The sequence below is a fragment of the Callithrix jacchus genome, chromosome 21 (assembly GCF_049354715.1).
Source record: "Callithrix jacchus isolate 240 chromosome 21, calJac240_pri, whole genome shotgun sequence".
Lineage (NCBI taxonomy): Eukaryota > Metazoa > Chordata > Mammalia > Primates > Cebidae > Callithrix > Callithrix jacchus.
Window position 1 is genome coordinate 50254177 of NC_133522.1, and position 20016 is coordinate 50274192.

The 20016-nt window shown below is 55.5% G+C and overlaps 3 protein-coding genes across 5 annotated transcripts in view; 1 reads left to right on the plus strand and 2 right to left on the minus strand.

Annotated features, from left to right (window-relative positions):
• Positions 1-20016, minus strand: part of TSPEAR (thrombospondin type laminin G domain and EAR repeats) — a 218745-nt gene that overhangs the window by 96341 nt on the left and 102388 nt on the right. The window lies entirely within an intron of this gene.
• LOC100397487 (uncharacterized) lies at positions 904-2158 on the minus strand. Its single transcript, XM_017967089.4, has one exon. It carries the CDS (start codon positions 2088-2090, stop codon positions 1215-1217), a length of 876 nt encoding a protein of 291 aa, XP_017822578.2. The 5' UTR covers positions 2091-2158; the 3' UTR covers positions 904-1214.
• On the plus strand, positions 12853-14314 carry LOC100397113 (uncharacterized). Its single transcript, XM_035282844.3, has one exon. The coding sequence runs from the start codon at positions 12906-12908 to the stop codon at positions 13869-13871; it is 966 nt and encodes a 321-aa protein (XP_035138735.3). The 5' UTR covers positions 12853-12905; the 3' UTR covers positions 13872-14314.

A 20016-nucleotide genomic window follows, 5' to 3' on the forward strand; every position in this document is an offset into this window, starting at 1 on the left:
GCTGAGGCCTCATGGGTGGCAGGAGCTTCCTTTGTGGGCTCTGGCCCTGGACATGGGTCCCTGGGATGAGAGGAGCTTGTGAGGGAACAGCCATGCCAGAGATGGGCTTGCAGGGAGGGGAACTGAACACTGACCTTTTACCCACTGGGGACAGTGCCCACTTACTGAAACACTTCCAGCCACACCGCAGCCCCCGGAAGGCCTCCTCCTAGGAAATCCCCCAGGAATTAGCTGGGTCTGGTCCAACTGTGCTCTCCAGGGTCACCCATGTCTTCCTCACATCAAAGGGACCTGATGCACAGCCCTGCAGGTGCGGACTCTGGGTCCCAAAAGCCCATGTGGAGCCTGGTGCCCCACAGCAGGACCTTGGGCAGTGCCGGGTTTCAGGAATCCTGTGTGTCCCTCCACCCCCTCCATGATACTCTTGTCCCCACTGAGCCCCCTGTCTCCCACGCAGGTGCAGCCACCTCTCACTCTCCCCTCTCGTTTCTGCTAAATGGGTAGAACCCTTAGGGGGCAGCACACAGGGAGGGTGACCAGAGGCTGTGGTGTGGGGACCCCAGAATGACTTCCCAGCAGCTGACTCTACAGGGTGGGCTCGCCCAGGTGGGACAGTGGGTGCAATGGTCCTGGGGTCTGGAGAGCCCCACAGCCCAGCTCAGGGCAGCGAATGACCAGGCTCAGGAAGACCCAGGCATGCGGCTGAGCCAGGACTGAGCCCTCCTGGTGTGGCTGTGAGTCCCACCTGGTGACCCCTACCTGATGACCCCCTGGAGGAGTTAGGCCACTGTCCCCCATGACTTTTAGGTTAAGTCACTCATTCCTAGAAACAGTCATGGCTGGAAGAGATCAATGTCATCTAAAACCATGTGTCCCCCCACGGAAGCACACAGGAGAAGAGAATCAGGTGACCAAGGAGAGTTTATTGGGAGCAGGAAGAGGTGCTGACAGGCTCAAGTCGAGGCCAAATGACCCAGGGCAGAGAAGCTGGGAGGGAGGACAGGGGCCCAGCAGCAAGTGGGCAAGTGCTGGGAGGCAGGAGCTGGGGAGCAGTGAGGATGGGGGCTCCTGGGAGCAAGGAGGGTGGTCACCTCAGCACAGTGGAGACATGGGGACCTGTCCCAGGTCCGGGCAACCTCCTAACCTGAGTCAGGACCAGCTGGCCCTGGGGGATGTGCCCAGCAGCAGGTCAACTCCTGGCCTGTGCAGAGGCCTCAGCAGGCCAGGCGGGAGCACGTGGGGCGGCAAAGGAGGGACACACAGGAGGCTGGGCGGTGGCAGCTGGACTGGCAGGAGGCCGGGGCACAGCAGGAGGGGACGGGCACGCAGCAGGCAGGCCTGCACACGGGGCGGCAGAGCAGGGACACGGAGGAGGAGGAGGGTCTGCAGCAGGAGGTGGTGCAGCAAGCCGGCTGGCAGCTAGACTGCTGGCAACATGAAGAGGAAGCCCCAGAGCAGACGGGCACACAGCTCACAGGCTTGCAGCAGATGGGCACACAGCAGACAGGCTTGCAGCAGGCCTGCTGGCAGGGGGAAGAGGTGCAGCAAGCTGGCTGGCAGCTAGACTGCTGGCAGCATGAAGAAGACTCAGAGCAAGTGGGCACACAGCACACGGGCTTGCAGCAGACGGGCACACAGCAGGCCTGCTGGCAGGGGGAGGAGGTGCAGCAAGCCGGCTGGCAGCTAGACTGCTGGCAGCATGAAGAGGAAGACTCAGAGCAGGTGGGCACACAGCAGACAGGCTTGCAGCAGACGGGCACACAACAGACAGGCTTGCAGCAGACGGGCACACAGCAGGTCTGCCGGCAGGGGGAGGAGGTGCAGCAAGCCAGCTGGCAGCTAGACTGCTGGCAGCATGAGGGCGTACAGGAGCTGGTGCAGCCTGATTGGCAGGGACTGGGCTCACAGGCCGCCTGGCAGCAGGGGCTGGACACACAGCTCACTGGGGTGCAGACCAGGGTCAGGCAGCGGGCGGGGACGCAGCAGCTGGGGGCACAGCAGGGTGGCTCACAGCAGCTCTCTGGGCAGTCTTCCACCTGCCAGGAGTCGGAGCAAGCGCTGGAGCAGACGGACATGGTGGATGCGGCCATGCTGGGGTGTGGAGGAGGTGAGCTGGAGGAGGTGTGAGTGAGTGACTGTGTGAGTGTGTGAGTGAGTGAGTGAGTGAGTGAGTGAGTGAGTGAGTGAGTGAATGAGGAGCTCTGGGCTGTGGGGCTTTTATACCCCTCTCTGGCACGTGTTTCCCAGACAGGAGGCTCCACAAGCTTCTCTTCCTCGTTGGTGTTTAGAGCTGGTGGCTGGAGATGCATCATTCATGCTGGTTTGTCTGTTTTTCCCTCATTAAACTTGTGTGTGTGTCGCAGGGCTGTTTCTTCATCAGTTTTGGTGTTAGCCCCAGAAATGTGGTGGAAAATATTTCAAGCAAGTTTTTGTTGAGTAGAGGTTTTAGGGATGAAGGCTTCTCCAAAGGAGGAATTCTAGATTCACCTATCCTGTGTTTTGACTGATTGGATATATTTTATTACTTTTAGCATCTTGAAACATAAGTATGCAGAAAAATATTCATTTCTTACAAAACGCAGCTGGCATAGAGGGTATGAGGAAACTAAGTGGCCGTCCCTTCAACCCCTCATGCCTTGTAGGGAGACTGCTGGGAGATTCAGTATCTGGCTGATCTGAGCTTTATCTTCATCTCTTCAGCTTTTCCACGCTAACCTCAGAGCCCTCTCTGTTTTATCTGAGGCAGCACTCTGGGTCTTCTCCATTTTTATTTCATCATGGTGACACATCAAGTTCTTTTTCATATATGGTGATTTTAGGACATACATTTTAAGATTTCTTGCTTGTCTGAAAATGTACTCAACTTTACCCTCACACTTATGTGGTAGTTTAGCTGGGTATATAATTCTAGTTTTATATCAGAATTATTATAAATAATAATAAAAATATGTTTTCTCAAAATGAACACATGTCACCATTTTCTGTGGTGTCCAGTGTAGCTGATGAGAGACGGAGGCTGGTCATTTGTCATTTTTTATAGTTTGTCTCTCTTTCTCTCCTTTTTTTAACTCTCTGGGAACACATGGGTAGGAGACCCCGTGGGAGACCCCACAAGTGCCGAGGCAAGGGTCTGAAGCTTCAGCTTAGAGAGAGAGTTACATAGTTATTCCTATATATAAGCATAAATACTCACAGTTATTCATGTGCAATCACAAAAGTATATTACTCAATATAACCTTTTAATTTTCCTATTGATTATCTGGTTATGAAGCATGGAACTGAGGTGACATTATGAACAACGTGATCCAAAGGCGAGATGCTCTAAGCCTCTGTCATGCCCACATAAGGGCTGCTGGAGGGCGCCTCAGCTGTGTGGCAGCACCAGCGCTGGGAAAGCGCCTGCTGTTTAGCCGGCTAGGGAAAGAGACATCCAAAATGTCTGAGATGTCTCCTTCCTTGGGGAAGTTAGGAGAAAACTTCGCTTCTCCAAGCTCTTGCAGTAGGCCTGATGGCTGTCAGGAAAGCCCACAGACATCCGGGGGCTTAACTGTCTCTATGCGATGCTGTGCTTCAGTGGTCACGTTCCATGTCCACTCTCATGTTCCACTTCTGCACGTGGTCCCTTTTTCTTAAAAGATAAAATCAGTAATAGTAACATAAATCTTAATGCCTTTGTTCTTTCTCGACAAGTATGAGAAAAGTGCTAACACATTAGGTTTTCTCCTCGCCTCTGCTACTTGAAAGTCCTGGGCCCCCCGTCTCCAAGACATGTGATTTACCTGACGCTGTCACTGACCACCATTGCCTCACCCTGCCTTCCCTGCCCCCTGCTTTGTACCCAATAACTGAGAGTGTCCAGGCACTCGGGACCACTGCAGGTCTCTACACTTTGGTTGGCAGTGGACCCCGAGCCCAAACTCTGTTTTCTCTTTCTTGGTGTCATGTGTCTTTTATATGCACATTTTCTCATCTTCATACCTGCATAGAGGGGGGTTCACAGGACCTGTGGGGCTGGAGCATTTGGCTGTGTTTAGAATTCATTGAGCCTTTCAACGTGACGACTCAGGAAGTGTTTTGCACTCTTCAAAATAATTTTTATCTCTTGAGGTCTTTCCCTTTGTGACTTTGATTTTGTCTCATGATGAATGAAATACATTTTGTCTCACTGTAATGATGTTATGCTGAGCGTTTAAACATCTTCCCTCGTTTCACTGGACATCAGTTAAGCTCTGCTCATTGGTGGCCGTTCATTTGATTTTCTGAATAAAAGACTATTTTCTTGTAGGGCACTGGGGTCCTGATCCAATTTACACCGTAATTTGTTTCCATCTGTTTCTCTTTTCCACAAATATATAAAGGATTTTGAAGAGCCTCACTGTTTGTTAGACAGTTTTGATTTCAGTTTTTACAACTCTTTAAATATTCTTTCAGTGATTATTAGTAGAGGTTGTGCAAGAACCGTGGGCTTCACCCACCTTGGGACTGAAGGACTGGATGCTGCTTTCAGGAAATGACAGGAAAGCCTGAAGGTGAGGATGACGTCGTGTTAGCAGCTCTGCTGGAGAGACGCACGGCGCAGGTGTGGCCTCCACATCAGCCACAGTGTAAGGGAGGCTCTGCCGCAGACACGCACGGCGCAGGTGTGGCCTCCACATCAGCCACAGTGTGGGGGCGGCTCTGCTGCAGACACGCACGGCGCAGGTGTGGCCTCCACATCAGCCACAGTGTGGGGGCGGCTCTGCTGCAGACACTCAGGGCGCAGGTGTGGCCTCCACATCAGCTGCAGTGTGGGGGTGGCTCTGCTGCAGACACTCACAGTGCAGGTGTGGCCTCCACATCAGCCACAGTGTGGGGGTGGCTCTGCTGCAGACACTCACGGCGCAGGTGTGGCCTCCACATCAGCCACAGTGTGGGGGTGGCTCTGCTGCAGACACTCACGGCGCAGGTGTGGCCTCCACATCAGCCACAGTGTGACGGGCAGCTCTGCTGCAGACAGGCACGGCACAGGTGTGGCCTCCACATCAGCCGCAGTGTGGGGGCGGCTCTGCTGCAGACACGCACGGCGCAGGTGTGGCCTCCACATCAGCCGCAGTGTGGGGGCGGCTCTGCTGCAGATAGGCACGGCGCAGGTGTGGCCTCCACATCAGCCACAGTGTGGGGGTGGCTCTGCTGCAGACACGCACGGCACAGGTGTGGCCTCCACATCAGCCACAGTGTGAGGGAGGCTCTGTAGCCCATTCTGGCAGATGTGGAAATGCCGGGAAGATCAATAACCTTGAAAGGGGACAGCTGGCCGGCGGTGAACCCAACAGCCAGGAACCCTCACTCCTTTCCCGCACGGCCGGAGATGGCTCCGTGCCATCACACAGCTCCCAGAAGAGTGTGTGCTTCGTGGGTGGGAGACAGGGCGGGAGGTGGTCCTGAATCAGTGGGACGTGGGAAGGGCGACATGGCTGCTGGGACAAGCCGTGGGCCTGTGTGTTGAGTCGCCTGACTTTTCCCACAGCTGTCTCTGGCAGCCTCCTTAATCGAATGGGTGTGGTGACTTCTGCATCTCTTTACCCCTTATACCCTCTGTGCCAGCTGCATTTCATAAGACATGCGTATTTTTCTACATACTTATATTTCAAGGCGCTAAAAGTGACCTGGATGAGATCAGAGACGATTATTCTAAGAGAACTAACTCAGGAATGGAAAACCAAACATTGTAAGTTCCCACTCACAAGTGGGAGCTAAACTATGAGGATGCAAAGGCATAAGAGTGACACACGGACTTTGGGGACTCGGGGGAAAGGGTGTGAAGTGAGTGAGGGATAAAAGAGTACCAATTGGGTGCAGTGTGTACTGCTCAGATGATGGGTGCACCAACATCTCACAAACCAACACTAAACAACTTACCATGTAACTAAACACCAGCATCTCACAAACCAACACTAAATAACCTACCCATGTAACTAAACACCACTCGTTCCCTAATAACCTATAGAAATAAAATATGGAGTCCCACCACACGCAGCCCCTCATCGAGCATCATGCTTTCAATGGTCATGCACGTTGTAGCCCATGTCAGCATTTCAGTCCTTTTCATGGCTTAATAATATTCCCCATGGGAATGGGCCACATTTTGCTTGTGTGGATGGGCTGTTTTGCTTGTCCATTCATTCTCGAATGGACATTTGGGCTCTTTCCACTTCTTGGCTAATGTCAGTGCTGCTGTGTACATGGCCCACAAATCTAGAACTGGACTGGCAGGGTCACAGGGTCACACAGTGAGTGACCATTTTGAGGCCCCGGTGCCTTGGACAAGGGCAGGTGGGGGTCAGTGACAATGTGGAGGAGGTCGGAGAGCGAGCCCCGGGCCCTCCATGTGGCTCTGTGTTCTGACCCTGTGGCCAGCAGTGGGCACAGTGAGGTGGGGCTCAGACATGCATGTGTGGGGAGCCCCTCCCAGGATGGTGCCGGAGCCCTAGGATAAAGCCTCAGCCCCCACCAGCTGCCCCACAAACCAGGGCAGGAAGCAAACATCTCTGCCCCTGGAGGCCCTCATTTGTCCCTTCATGGGGACCTGCCTTTGCTTCCAAGGAGGTGGACAAGGCTGTGTCAGTTTGGCCCTGGCCCTGGGGACGGCCGCTGCTGGCTGTCCTGGGTGGTCTGCCTCGAGGGGGAGCGAGGGAGGTTGCTGTGCTGACCACAGTGAGCTCCGTGGGGTGGGACTCCGGGAGGTCCTGGTGCTGGAGCTGGCGGCCTCTGGCATCGACATGCAGGGGTTTGCTGGGGCAGGAGCGGGACCTGGGCTCTCAAATGCACACAGCGACCTGGTGGAAAGAGTGTGGCGGCTCGTACCACTTGCTCGACGTGGCATCCGGGACAGAGGGTGGCAGGCAGAGCCGAGGGCTGTCTGGGAGAGACCTGGGAGACTGGGGGTGTGCGGACAGTGTCCTCAGGGTAAGTGTCCAGGACCACTGGATCAGGAGGGAGCCGGGACCCTGAATCTCTACGTGAGGCCACATGGGGCAGGAGGGCTGGCAGGCTTGGTTAGTGGTGCCATGGTCCCTGCCCATCTGAGCAATGCCTGAGCAATGGGTATTCAAGAATTCCGTGACAATCCCAGGCTGCTGGGCTGGTGTCCTGGAGGAGGGCGTGGTCCCGTGTCTCATTGTGGAGGAGACCAGGGCTGCAGGGACGGGCACTGTGTCTATGGCTAGTCTCCCCAGGGGAGCAAAAGCGGTGAGGCTGCTGGATGGAGCCAGGCCCTAGGGGGGCTCCCACAGTCCTGGGGGGCAGCCACGGAGCTGGGAAAGGTGAATGTATCTCAGGGGCCCAGAGCTGCTGCCAGGGTTCACATTGTCCCAAAACTCGTGGCCTTGGTTCCAGAGGTGGCTTCCCTGAGTTGGGCCTGGGCGCCACATGGCCATGCTGAGGCTGAACTGGTGGAGGTGTGAGGCAGTGAGTGGGTGAGGGGCGAGTGGGGGAGGAGTGAGTGGGGGAAGGGTGAGTGGGGACAGTTGGGTGGGGAGGGATGAATGGGGGAGGGGTGAGTGGGGGAGGGAGTGAGCCTATGAGGTGCTGAGGCTCTCGGGCTTTTATTCCCTCCAGCCTTGCTGTCCCCAGGCCCACAGCTTCCCCTTCCATGCTGCTGAGAGCTGGAGTCTGCCAAGATTAGGGGTGTGCATTTGCCTGTGATCTGGCCCAGCTCATAAACCTCCTATCACATCTGTGCTCTGTCCTGTACTATGTGGATCTCTGGGGCAGGAGTTGGGGTGGGCCTGGTCCCACTGTGTTCTGGGGGCGGGAAGAGCTGCAGGCAGGGGCATCATGCAGCCCCGACTCCAACCGTCCCGGGGCACAGACTTCCCGGGCAGGAAGCTGGCCTTAGGAAGTGCTCTTGTGGTGCAAACTCCTCATCCAGCCTGGTCCTTCCCCCATGGCAGGACCCAGGACTGTGGCCATCTTATGAGGGACAACCTGGGGTCCGGGAACCTTCAGTGACCTGCCCAGAGCCATGGCACTGGGGGCGCGGACAGCTGTAAACTGTGCCCAGACCTCCCGGCCCTGAGCTCTGGACAACTTCTCACACCCACGGCCTCTGCGCCTCCTGCCCTGTTCCGTGCCCACCTGTCCTTCTGTTTTGGAGGCAGCAGGACCTGTGTGTTCCAGGGGAAGGACGTGCTCGGCCACTCCCAGCCTGGGCAGCATGACCGCCTCCTGGCTGTGGTCTTGGGTTCTAGACCTGCAGGGTGGCCATGCTGGGCGTGGGCGGTCAGCAGCCCTCATTCCTTCCCGGGGAGGCTGCTGTTTGTGCTCCGCTTCTCCAAGGCAGCCTGTCAGCCCCTGCCTAGCACTCCTGCTGGGCCCATTTCCCAGCCCTGTCTTCCAAGCCTCATGCCAGGTGTCTCGGTGTCACCACCTTAAAAATAAGGGGCATCTATCCAAAGAAACAGCACAGAAGACACAAAACATGTCCCTGAGAAGCTGATGTCACTGTGACACCATTGCCAGTGTGAACCAAACATAAAATCCTAAGCCCCTTAGCTGACTGAATGGACCCCATCCTGGCCATGGAGACCCCTGAAAAACTGCATTCCTGGCATGGCAGGAAGGGCGGGCAGATGTGCCTGCCTACCACCTTCCCTTTAGGGTCAGCTACAACCACTGCCCAGCATTAAAGTCAAAATAGAGACCACAAGACGTACAGAGCAGACTCTGCGGCAACAAGATACCAGATTACAGACAGGACCTCAGGCACGCCAGGCAAGGGTCGAGCCGCGTGCCCCCCACCTAGAGGAGGACTCTGCCCTCACCCCCGCCGTGCCCCCCACCTAAAGGAGGACTCTGCCCTCACCCCTGCCGTGCCCCCCACCTAGAGGAGGACTCTGCCCTCACCCCCGCCGTGCCCCCCACCTAGAGGAGGACTCTGCCCTCACCCCCGCCGTGCCCCTCACCTAGAGGAGGACTCTGCCCTCACCCCCGCCGTGCCCCCCACCTAGAGGAGGACTCTGCCCTCACCCCCGCCGCAGCGTCTGCTTTTCCTCCAGTGCCTACACACACACTGGCCCCTCAATGAGCAAGACTCAAACAACTGCAGCTCATCCACCCGCAGACACTGCTGAGCTGGCTGAGCCCGTTCCATGACCACAGCTCTGACTGGGCGGGAGACTGACTTCAAGAGCCTCCTCCTGATAAGGGACCCCCACCATGGACCTGCTCTGGCCGGTTTACAGAGGCTGCGCACTCGAACGCCTTCGTGTCCTGAGGAGACCTCTGACATTTAGGGCCTCACTGAGACACAGTCACATGTGAAGGCTCCACCCTATAAGAAGTACATTTTTTTTTTTTAGATGGAGGCTGGCTCTGTCGCCCAGGCTGGAGTGCAGTGGTGCAATCTTGGCTCACTGCAACCTCCACCTCCCAGGGTCAAGCAATTCCCCTGCCTCAGCCTCCCAAGTAGCCGGGATTACAGGTGCCCGCTGCCACGCCCAGCTAATTTTTGTATTTTTAGTAGAGACGGGGTTTTACCATGTTGGTCAGCATGGTCTCCATCTCCCAACCTCATGATTGCCCACCTCAGCCTCCCAAAGGGCTGTGATTACAGGTGTGAGCCACTGTGCCCGGCCAAGAAGTACTTTTTAAGTGGTCCATATTCAGAAAACAGGCCCTGGCAAGTCCCGGCAGCTCCCTTGCAGACATGACAAGCCACATAGTACAGATTTGGGTCACTCTGAACAAGATCGCAGCATCGTGGAGGAATGCACGGCACTGAGGACATGCAAGGACACATGTTTGCCATATGAGGGCTGAGGCAGGAAAGCAGCACACCACCTCGTTCTGTTATGAACACGTGTGTGGAAACACATACTTACACATACATCTGGGAAGAGCGGTAAGACGCACGGAAGTCAGACGGGACGGAGAAAAGGGGGTGGCTAACCCATTAAAAGGAAAGAAACTTTCACCACTGGAAAATCCAGACTTAAAGTGGAGAAGGGGACAAGACGCAACCTTACAAGAGGACGAGGAAACTGCGGTGGCATCCGGGAAGTCTGTGACCCCACCGTCCTCAGCCATGAGGAACCTGGGGCGGGACCTGCGCACCGGGGATAAGTGGCTTGTTGAGGAACCTGGGGCGGGACCTGCGCACCGGGGATAAGTGGCTTGTTGAGGAACTGGGGTGGGACCCACGCACCGGGGATAAGTGGCTTGTTGAGGAACTGGGGTGGGACCCACGCACCGGGGATAAGTGGCTTGTTGAGGAACTGGGGTGGGACCCATGCACCGGGGATAAGTGACTTGCTGAGGAACTGGGGTGGGACCCATGCACCGGGGATAAGTGACTTGCTGAGGAACTGGGGTGGGACCCATGCACCGGGGATAAGTGACTTGCTGAGGAACTGGGGTGGGACCCATGCACCGGGGATAAGTGACTTGCTGAGGAACTGGGGTGGGACCCATGCACCGGGGATAAGTGACTTGCTGAGGAACTGGGGTGGGACCCATGCACCGGGGATAAGTGACTTGCTGAGGAACTGGGGTGGGACCCATGCACCGGGGATAAGTGACTTGCTGAGGAACTGGGGTGGGACCCATGCACCGGGGATAAGTGACTTGCTGAGGAACTGGGGTGGGACCCATGCACCGGGGATAAGTGACTTGCTGAGGAACTGGGGTGGGACCCATGCACTGGGGATAAGTGACTTGTTGAGGAACTGGGGTGGGACCCACGCACCGGGGATAAGTGGCTTGTTGAGGAACTGGGGTGGGACCCACGCACCGGGGATAAGTGGCTTGTTGAGGAACTGGGGTGGGACCCACGCACCGGGGATAAGTGGCTTGTTGAAACCGAGCTGGGTGTGCCTACCCATCAGATACCTCCTCTTGCAAGACTGCTATCAAAGTCTCACTTTCACTGTTCTTCATGCCTCTAAGTCCATTCATGGGATTTGGACGGGTGTTTCTCACAACCCCAGAGTGAAAACAGGTCGTATGTTACATGCATGTTGGTTCGGTGCCTCCTCCATGAATACTCAGTGTTCTTCCATAACCTATTGCACATGTGTGTTCAGCCAGCCAGGCCAGCGTGAAGCTCCTGCCCAGCCCCTCCCGCTCCGAAGCGCCTCCTCCTGGCTGTGGTGTTGGGCAGAGGCGGGGCTTCCCAGCCTGGGGATGGCTTTCTTACAGCCTGTGCCCCTTTACAAGAAACAAAGCCTCCTCTTTTTTTCCAAACTTACAGATTAGTGATTTTTTTTTTTTTTTTTTTTTTTTTGAGATGGAATCTCACTCTGCTGCCCAGGCTGGAGTGCAGTGGCACAATCTCAGCTCATTACAGCCTCCGCCTCCTGGTTCAAGCAATCCTCCCGTCTCAGCCTCCCGAGTAGCTGGGATTACAGGCATAACCCACCATGCCTAGCTAATTTTTGTATTTTTAGTAGAGACAGGGTTTCACCATGTTGGCCAGGCTGGTCTCAAACTCCTCATCTCAAGTGATCCACCCACCTTGACCTCCCAAACATGCTTGGATTACAGGCCTGAGCCATCACACCTGGCCAGATTTCTGATTTTTTTAAGTTAACACAAGCAGTCACCCAATTCCCTTCTCAGGAAGCAGCTACTTTCACCCATTCTCTTTCTCTCTGCCTCTCTCTGTGTCTGTCTGCCTGGCTCTTCTGTATATGCACACACAGCCCATTCTCATGATTCCCGGAGCTTCCATCCTATACAATCTCTACCAGCACCGAATAACCAAATACGGAACCATCGCTCCTACAGGAAGCACAGTGTTAGGGTCTCATGAGCCTCTGCTCACAACGTTCTCATCCACCAATCAGTGTTGTATGCTGGGCCATGCCCGGTCATCGCTGGCAGCAGCAGGCACCAGGCGGCCACCACCTCCCTGGGGGGGCCACAGTCAGGGCCAGCACTCCCTCACCTTTACATTCTCGGCACCTGGTGCAATTTCCAGCACATGGGAAGGTTCGCGGCATCGTGAATAAATGAATGCTTGAGAAGTAGAAGTATCAGGTCACGTTGGAAACATTCAGCAGAAAGAACCAAAAAGACCTGGTGGCCAACTGGATATGATTTGCAGGAGAAATGGAGACTTCGGTGAGATGTCTAGCTGGGGTGACCAAGACTCAGTCGCTTAGCAAGCGGGAAAAACACTCTGGCAGCACGGAGCTGCGCTGCTTCCAGTGGCTGTGCTTTCTGCAGGGAACGTGCATCAGGAGCCCTGCATTAGACTCACGGGTTCGCAGCGCTTGGAGTAAAATCAAGTGGAGATGTGAGGCCCCACACAGGGGCCCGCGGCCTCCCTCAGTGCCCAGATGGAAGACAGGGTGCATGGCCCGCCAGGAACCGCCGTGAGCCTGACGGGAAAGGGCTCACTCCACTCTCCTCTCTTTCCTGTTTGCCACTTGCTCGAAAGCCCTTGTGGGGACTTCGGGCACCAGAGGGAGGGTGGGGAATCACTTCTAGAAACATTCCACCCTCACGCCAGCGTTGACTGGGGCTTCTCTAGCCTGATAAATTCCAGAAGCCGCAGCAACCCAGACAAGGAGAGTCCCTGGCGCTGGGAGCAGGGTGGACGGCCAGCACCGGCCCCGGGACTCTGCATGCAGACATTACACCCTGTCTGCCTCAGTATCACGCTCTGCAGCCAACTTAGGCGAGGATGTGTCAACAGACCCAAACATAGACTCAGGACGTTACAAACCGAATGGCGTCTCCTAGGACTAAGCATGAAACTAATGAGCATCCTCCAGGTTTTCAACACAAACAAGGAAGGGCGGGCATTGTTTACACTCCTGCTGGACCAACAGGCCAGGGAGAGATAAAAGCCGACAGCCCTGAGCACCGAACACACACTCACACACTCACCCACCCACTCCCATCTCCTCCAGCTCAACCCCAGCATGGCCGCGTCCACCATGTCCGTCTGCTCCAGCAACCTGAGCTATGGCAGCCACGTCTGCCTGCCCGGCTCCTGTGACTCTTGCTCCGACTCCTGGCAGGTGGAAGACTGCCCAGAGAGCTGCTGTGAGCCCCTCTGCTGCACCCCGGCCCCCTGCCTGACCCTGGTCTGCACCCCAGCCAGCTGTGTGTCCAGCTCCTGCTGCCAGGTGGCCTGTGAGCCCAGCTCCTGCCAATCAGGCTGCACCAGCTCCTGCACGCCCTTGTGCTGCCAGCAGTCTAGCTGCCAGCCTGCTTGCTGTACCTCCTCCCCCTGCCAGCAGGCCTGCTGCGTGCCCGTCTGCTGCAAGCCTGTCTGCTGTGTGCCCGTCTGCTGCAAGCCTGTGTGCTGCGTGCCCATCTGCTGCAAGCCTGTCTGCTGCAAGTCTGTGTGCTGTGTGCCCACCTGCTCAGAGTCCTCCTCTTCATGCTGCCAGCAGTCTAGCTGCCAGCCAGCTTGCTGCACCTCCTCCCCCTGCCAGCAGGCCTGCTGCGTGCCCATCTGCTGCAAGCCTGTCTGCTGTGTGCCCACCTGCTCTGAGTCTTCCTCTTCATGCTGCCAGCAGTCTAGCTGTGTGAGCTGTGTGTCCAGCCCCTGCTGCCAGGCAGCCTGTGAGCCCAGCCCCTGCCAATCAGGCTGTACCAGCACCTGCACGCCTGCATGCTGCCAGCAATCTAGCTGCCAGCCAGCTTGTTGCACCTCTTCTTCCTGCCAGCAGTCTAGCTGCCAGCTGGCTTGCTGCACCACATCCTGCTGCAGACCCTCCTCCTCTGTGTCCCTCCTCTGCCGCCCCGTGTGCAAGCCTGCCTGCTGCGTGCCCGTCCCCTCCTGCTATGCCGCCACCTCCTCCTGCCAGCCCAGCTGCTGCCGCCCGGCCTCCTGTGTGTCCCTCATCTGCCGCCCCGTGTGCTCCCGCCCAGCCTGCTGAGGCCTCTGCTCAGCCCAGGAGTCCAGCTGCTGAGTGATCTCCTTAAGATCATCCAAAGCCGGAGCGCTCACTGCCACCTGCACCCCTGGATTCCTTGCCCCTGATGGCTGTGCAGCCCCCACTCCTGAGCCTGCCGTGGGCGCCCGTGGTCAGCTGGCCACCAGCATGCAGCCCTCCTTCTGGCAGCAGCTCAGCTGTTCCTTCAAGTCTTGACTTTCCCCCAATCACCCAGCCCTGCCTCCCCAGCAACAGGTGGGCAGTGACCCCAGCAAGGCCAGCCGGGTCCTCCCAGGCCATGGCCTGCTGTGGTGAGAAGAGAAGGCAGACCCACGTCAGGTGTGGGTTTCTTGTCGCCGCCCAGCTCAGTGGCGAGGCCGGCCTCTGTCTTCCCTGACAACAGGAACGGGTCAGACCCTTCCAATAAATTCCTTTCCTAAAAAGTATGACCAGAATTCATTCTTGTTTACAACCAAAGGCTCCTGCCTGAGGGTCCCCACCCATGGGTGGTCCTGGGCTGCTCCCATGCCTAGAGGTCCCTGTCCTTCCCAGCTGTCCTGGAAACCCCGTGCCACCCTCACAGCACATACATCTGAGGGGTAGGCAGGCCCAAAACCTGGGAAGGGCTAGTGATCCGACAGCAGCACTTGCCCCAGGTGGGGCTGCCTGGGGCCTCCCCTGAAGCTGTGTTGTGTCCAGCCCCGGCTCCAGAAAGGAAACCCCATGGCCATGTGCAGAAAGTGTCCATACCGTGGGCAAGGATGGCCAACGTGAGGGCCACTGGCTGAGCTGGGCCTTGACTGGCATTTGGGTACTGGGATTTTGGGGGGCTCCACTCACCCCACCTCACTGGCCCTGAGCTGTTTGTGCCACTTGGTTTAGGCAGAATACCCATGTTCCCTCTGGGAGTCTGGAATTCTGGTGCAGCCCAGGCAGAAACTGCTCACCTGACCCATCCCCAGGTACACCATCAGGCAGGGCGGCCCCAACACACACACACATGCACACACACACACACTCCAGGCAGGGTGGCACCATCACGCACACACCCCACCAGGCAGGGCAGTCCAACATCTCACACACACACACACACACACAATCCACACCCCACCAGGCAGAGCATCCCATCACACACACACCCCATCAGGCAGGGCAGTCCAACATCACACACACACACACACACACACACCCCACCAGGCAGAGCATCCCATCACACACACACCCCACCAGGCAGGGCAGTCCAACATCTCACACACACACACACACACACACCCCACCAGGCAGAGCATCCCATCACACACACACCCCATCAGGCAGGGCAGTCCAACATCACACACACACACCCCCCACCAGGCAGGGCAGTCCAACATCTCACACACACACACACACACACACACCCCACCAGGCAGAGCATCCCATCACACACACACCCCATCAGGCAGGGCAGTCCAACATCACACACACACACACCCCACTAGGCAGGGCAGTCCAACATCACACACACACACACACACACACATCCCACCAGGCAGGGCGGCCCCAACATCACACACACACACACACCACCAGACAGGGCGACCCAACACCACACACACACACACACACACACACACACACCCCACCAAGCAGGGCAGTCCAACATCACACACACACACACACCCCACCAAGCAGGGCAGTCCAACATCACACACACACACACACACACACACACACACCCCACCAGGCAGAGCATCCCATCACACACACACCCCATCAGGCAGGGCAGTCCAACATCACACACACACACACCCCACTAGGCAGGGCAGTCCAACATCACACACACACACACCCCACCAGGCAGGGCGGCCCCAACATCATACACACACACACACACACACACACACCCCACCAGGCAGAGCATCCCATCACACACACACACCACCAGGCAGGGCGACCCAACACCACACACACCCACACACACACACACACACACACCACCAGGCAGGGTGACCCAACACCACACACACACACACACACACACACCCCACCAGGCAGAGCATCCCATCACACACACACACCACCAGGCAGGGCGACCCCACACCACACACACACACACACACACACCACCAGGCAGGGCGACCCAACACCACACACACACACACACACACACACACACCCCACCAGGCAGGGCGGCCCCAACATCATACACACACATACCCCATCAGGCAGGGCAGTCCAACACCACACACACACACACACACACACACACACACACACCCCACCAGGCAGGGCGGCCCCAACATCATACACACAGTGCCCCAGCTGCTTGCAGGGGGAGTGAGGCACGTCCTGCGTGACCCCCGCCCTAGGGAGGCATCCACAGCCTGAGCCTGATGTCCCTGGACTCGGGCCCAGGCACCTTTCCCTTGCCTGATTTTACTCAGTATCCTCTCCTGTGGGAAGTCACAGCCGTGAGTACCACAACCTGCACGGCCTGTGGCCTCCTGGGGTATCACTGCCCTGGGTGGTCTTGAGGACCCTAATACAGGCCCCAGGCGGTCCTTTGCAAGTGAGGACAATGCTGTCCTCGGACAGTACTGGGTGCATTTCTGGTGGTACTTCCTTTGACTCCTGCTTCAGAGCAGGTGGAGACAGAGGAGGAGGCTGTGTGAGGCCAGGGCATCGTGGGTCTCATGAGGAGCAGAGCCATCCTGCACCTGCGAAAAGCTGTCCCTGCCCTCTGGTAGCCACAGAGGCTGTGGCCTGAAACTGTGGCGTGAGGCTGGAGCATCAGCTGGAAAGGAATAAGCCCTCCATGCCCCACCTGGAACTCTTCTGCCCCTACCCCAGCCCCAGTGCAGAGGTGTAGGCCTAGGGCCCCACAGGGTCGTGGGGTGTCCTTTCTGCCATGTTGAGGTGCAGGATCCGAGAGGTAAAGAGACAGGACACTGAAGAACTGATGAAGAGCATCTGGACTCAGGGGCCTTGCCACCTGTGAGCGGAGATCAGGCGGCCCCAAATGCCCAAGAGTATCTGAATTTATTAGGTACAAGCAGTGGGCAGGGTTGTGAGTGAGGCCATCATCTATAGACTTAGTAATAGGGCTACATAATCACGTAAGTCACAAGCGAGGGGGCCACCCCATTATGTCACTGGGCAGAGGTGGGTCGTGTGCAGTAGGGGTCCATGCCGTGTGCAGTAGTAGAGGGTCGTGTGCAGAAAAGGGGTCCACCCCCATTAGGTCACCGAGGCAAGGACGTGGGCTGTGTGCAACAGGTGTCCTGCACAACACTTCTTATCCGGGGGCTGGAGACTTCAAAGGGTTTCTAACAGAAGGATACTGCAAGCCACTGCAGTGGGAGCTGACAGACTTGTGCTCTTCTCTTAAGATATTTATGGGAGGATGATTTGAGCTAGCACAGAGGTGAGAAAAGACTGACAGGGTGTACAGCCGCCGTGGCTGGTCACACCAGAGGGTTCTTCTCCCTCGGTTACTTCCAGGATCTCAGGCCTGAGGCCGACTTTCCACAGGAACTGGATGCAGGTACCACAACTCCTTTATCAGGAGGAGAGGCTCTTGCTCCAAGCCTGCCATACAGCGTATGCCCTTTCAGGCAGGGACGCCACCGCCTGGGTCTTTGGTTCTCGTCCTGGTCTGGCTGTTTTCCATGTACTGCTTCTGTTCGGTGACTGCTCTAGGCACCCCTCCTACTGCAGACTACTGTATGGTTCTGTGGAAGGATTCTATAAGTCAGCACTAAACGTGTCGGTGCAGCTCCGACTACAATACCTATATGTTCATATAGAAAGATTATACGGAACTAAGTATGCTAGATGTAAGTATTAAGTATGATTATATAAGCTAGATAGAGCAAGCAGTAAGTCACACTTCAGGCACTAATTCTATAAACTAATATATGATTATATATAAAGGAAACATCTGAGTAGTAACACTATAAACTGAGATATTCTTCAGGCACTAGTTGTACCTGGGGTCTGGACAGTTCCCCTTCCTCGGTGCCCAAGGGGGTTGTTACCCACACAGAAGAAGTGAGCCAGGTTTCTCTCTGGCACCAGGGCTGCACCCTGAGTCGGGAGCCAGGGCTTGCCTCACTGGCTCCCCTCTGGCTCTATAGGAGGCACCAGGGGGACCACATGGTGAGCCCCCCAGCTACAGGTACGTGAATCCCAAAGACGGCAAGATGGAGGGGCCTTGCTCAGAGAAGCACGTCCTCCTCTGAGGATCTCAGACCCGGTTCCTCTCCTAGGGTATGGCCCCAGCAAGCATCCAGGCATGTGAGCCTCTGTGCTCACACGCCCCCAAACACCAGGGTGAACTTCAGGGAGGCGTGCTGTGGAGGAGAGATGTCAAGTTCCTTTCCAAGTGCAACAGGTGGAATTTCAGAACCTCCTGCAGAGGAAGGGCGTGCCAGCGCACTGGGTGGAGGGAAGTGGCCTCCTCCCAGGGGCCAGTCTTGGCCACAGCACAGAGGCTGATGGTGGCTGAAACTGCCCTTTGTCACCTGGACATTCACCATCTGCCCCCGGTCAACAATGCCTACTGCCTTCTTCGTTGGTGGAAGAACCAATGTCTCATAAAAAATGCAAAAGGCACAGATGATTAGAGAAAATACTGACAATCTCTGGGACGAGGCTTGTGCTTCTGTGTGGGGTAAAGTGCATGCAGAAGCACAAGCCTCGTCCCAGGGAAGCCACCTGTGGGGCACTGCAGGGAGACTGCAGGCTCACTGTGTCCCTCCTGGGCACGTGGGTTGGCCGCTTCCAGCTTCCTGCTGTGAGTTAGGGCCACACGATGAGTTTCTATTGGTTAAATGTGGTGGAGAGATGTCTGCACTTCCGGGCCACAGATTCTTGGAGCCCTTCTGCTTCTCGTCCTTGCCAGGCCATCTTGAAGGCCCACATGCCAGAGAGTGGGTCCGCACGGTAGGGGCGCGGCGTGCTTGGATGGCAATGTGAGGAGCAGGGAAGGCTTTGCGGGCTTCAGCCACTGACATGTTGACTTTGCCGGTTTCTGAACCAGCACTGATCACCTTCACCAACAGCATGGAACAGGCAAAGGATTCAAATTCATAAATGAATAAAAGAGATGGAAATACACCATTATAGGATCAGATGGCCAATGGCCAAGAATCCTAGGACAAGATAGCCGATCTCACCAACAACCAAGACACCGTGCACAAAAATTAACTAGGGGTCAACCCAGACCCAAATGTCTGAGATAAAGTCACGAGCTCTCTATATACAATCATATCATCAGCAGAGACAGTCTCGTTTCTGTCTTCCCTTTTATTTCTTTTCCCTGCCTTAACTGCTCTGGCTAGAACTTCCAGCACCACGTTAAATACAAGTGACAAGAGTGGGCATCCTTGCCTGTTCTTGATCTTAGAGAAAGAGCTTCCAGCTTTTCGCCACTGCGTATGGTGTCAGCTGCAGGCTTGTCACACGTGGCCTTTATTGTGACAACCTGCAACTCTTCTGTACCTATTTTCTTGAGATTTTTAATAGTGAATGAATGCTGAATTTTGTCGAATGTTTTTTCTGCATCTATTGAGATGAGCATGTAGTTTTTGCCCCTAATTTTGTTCGTGTGATGTACCACATTTATTTACTTATGTATGTTGAACCATTCTTGATTCCCTGGGATAAACCCCACTTGATCATAGCAAATGATCTTTTTAATGTGCTATTTAATTCAGTTTGCTGGTGTTTTTTTGAGAATTTTTGCATCTACATTCATCAAGGACGTTGGCCTGTAGATTTCCTTTCTTGTAAAGTCTCTACTTGTTAGTCTTCAGACTGTTAGGACTGATAAGCAAATTTAATAAAGTTGCAAGTTACAAAATCAACATACAAAAATTAATAGCATGTCTATATACTAACAATGAACAACGATCCAAAAAAGAGATTTAAAAAATTCCTTTTACAATAGCATTAAAAAGAGTTTAGAAAAATATTTAACCCAGGAGGTGAAATATCTGTACACTGAAAACTACAAAACGTTAATGAAAGAAATTGGAGAAGACGCAAATAAGTGGGAAAATGTCCCATATTCACGGATTGCAAGAATTAATATTGTTAAAATGTCCATACTATCTAAAGCTATCTACAGATTCAATGCAATCTCTATCAATTTCAATATCATTTTTAC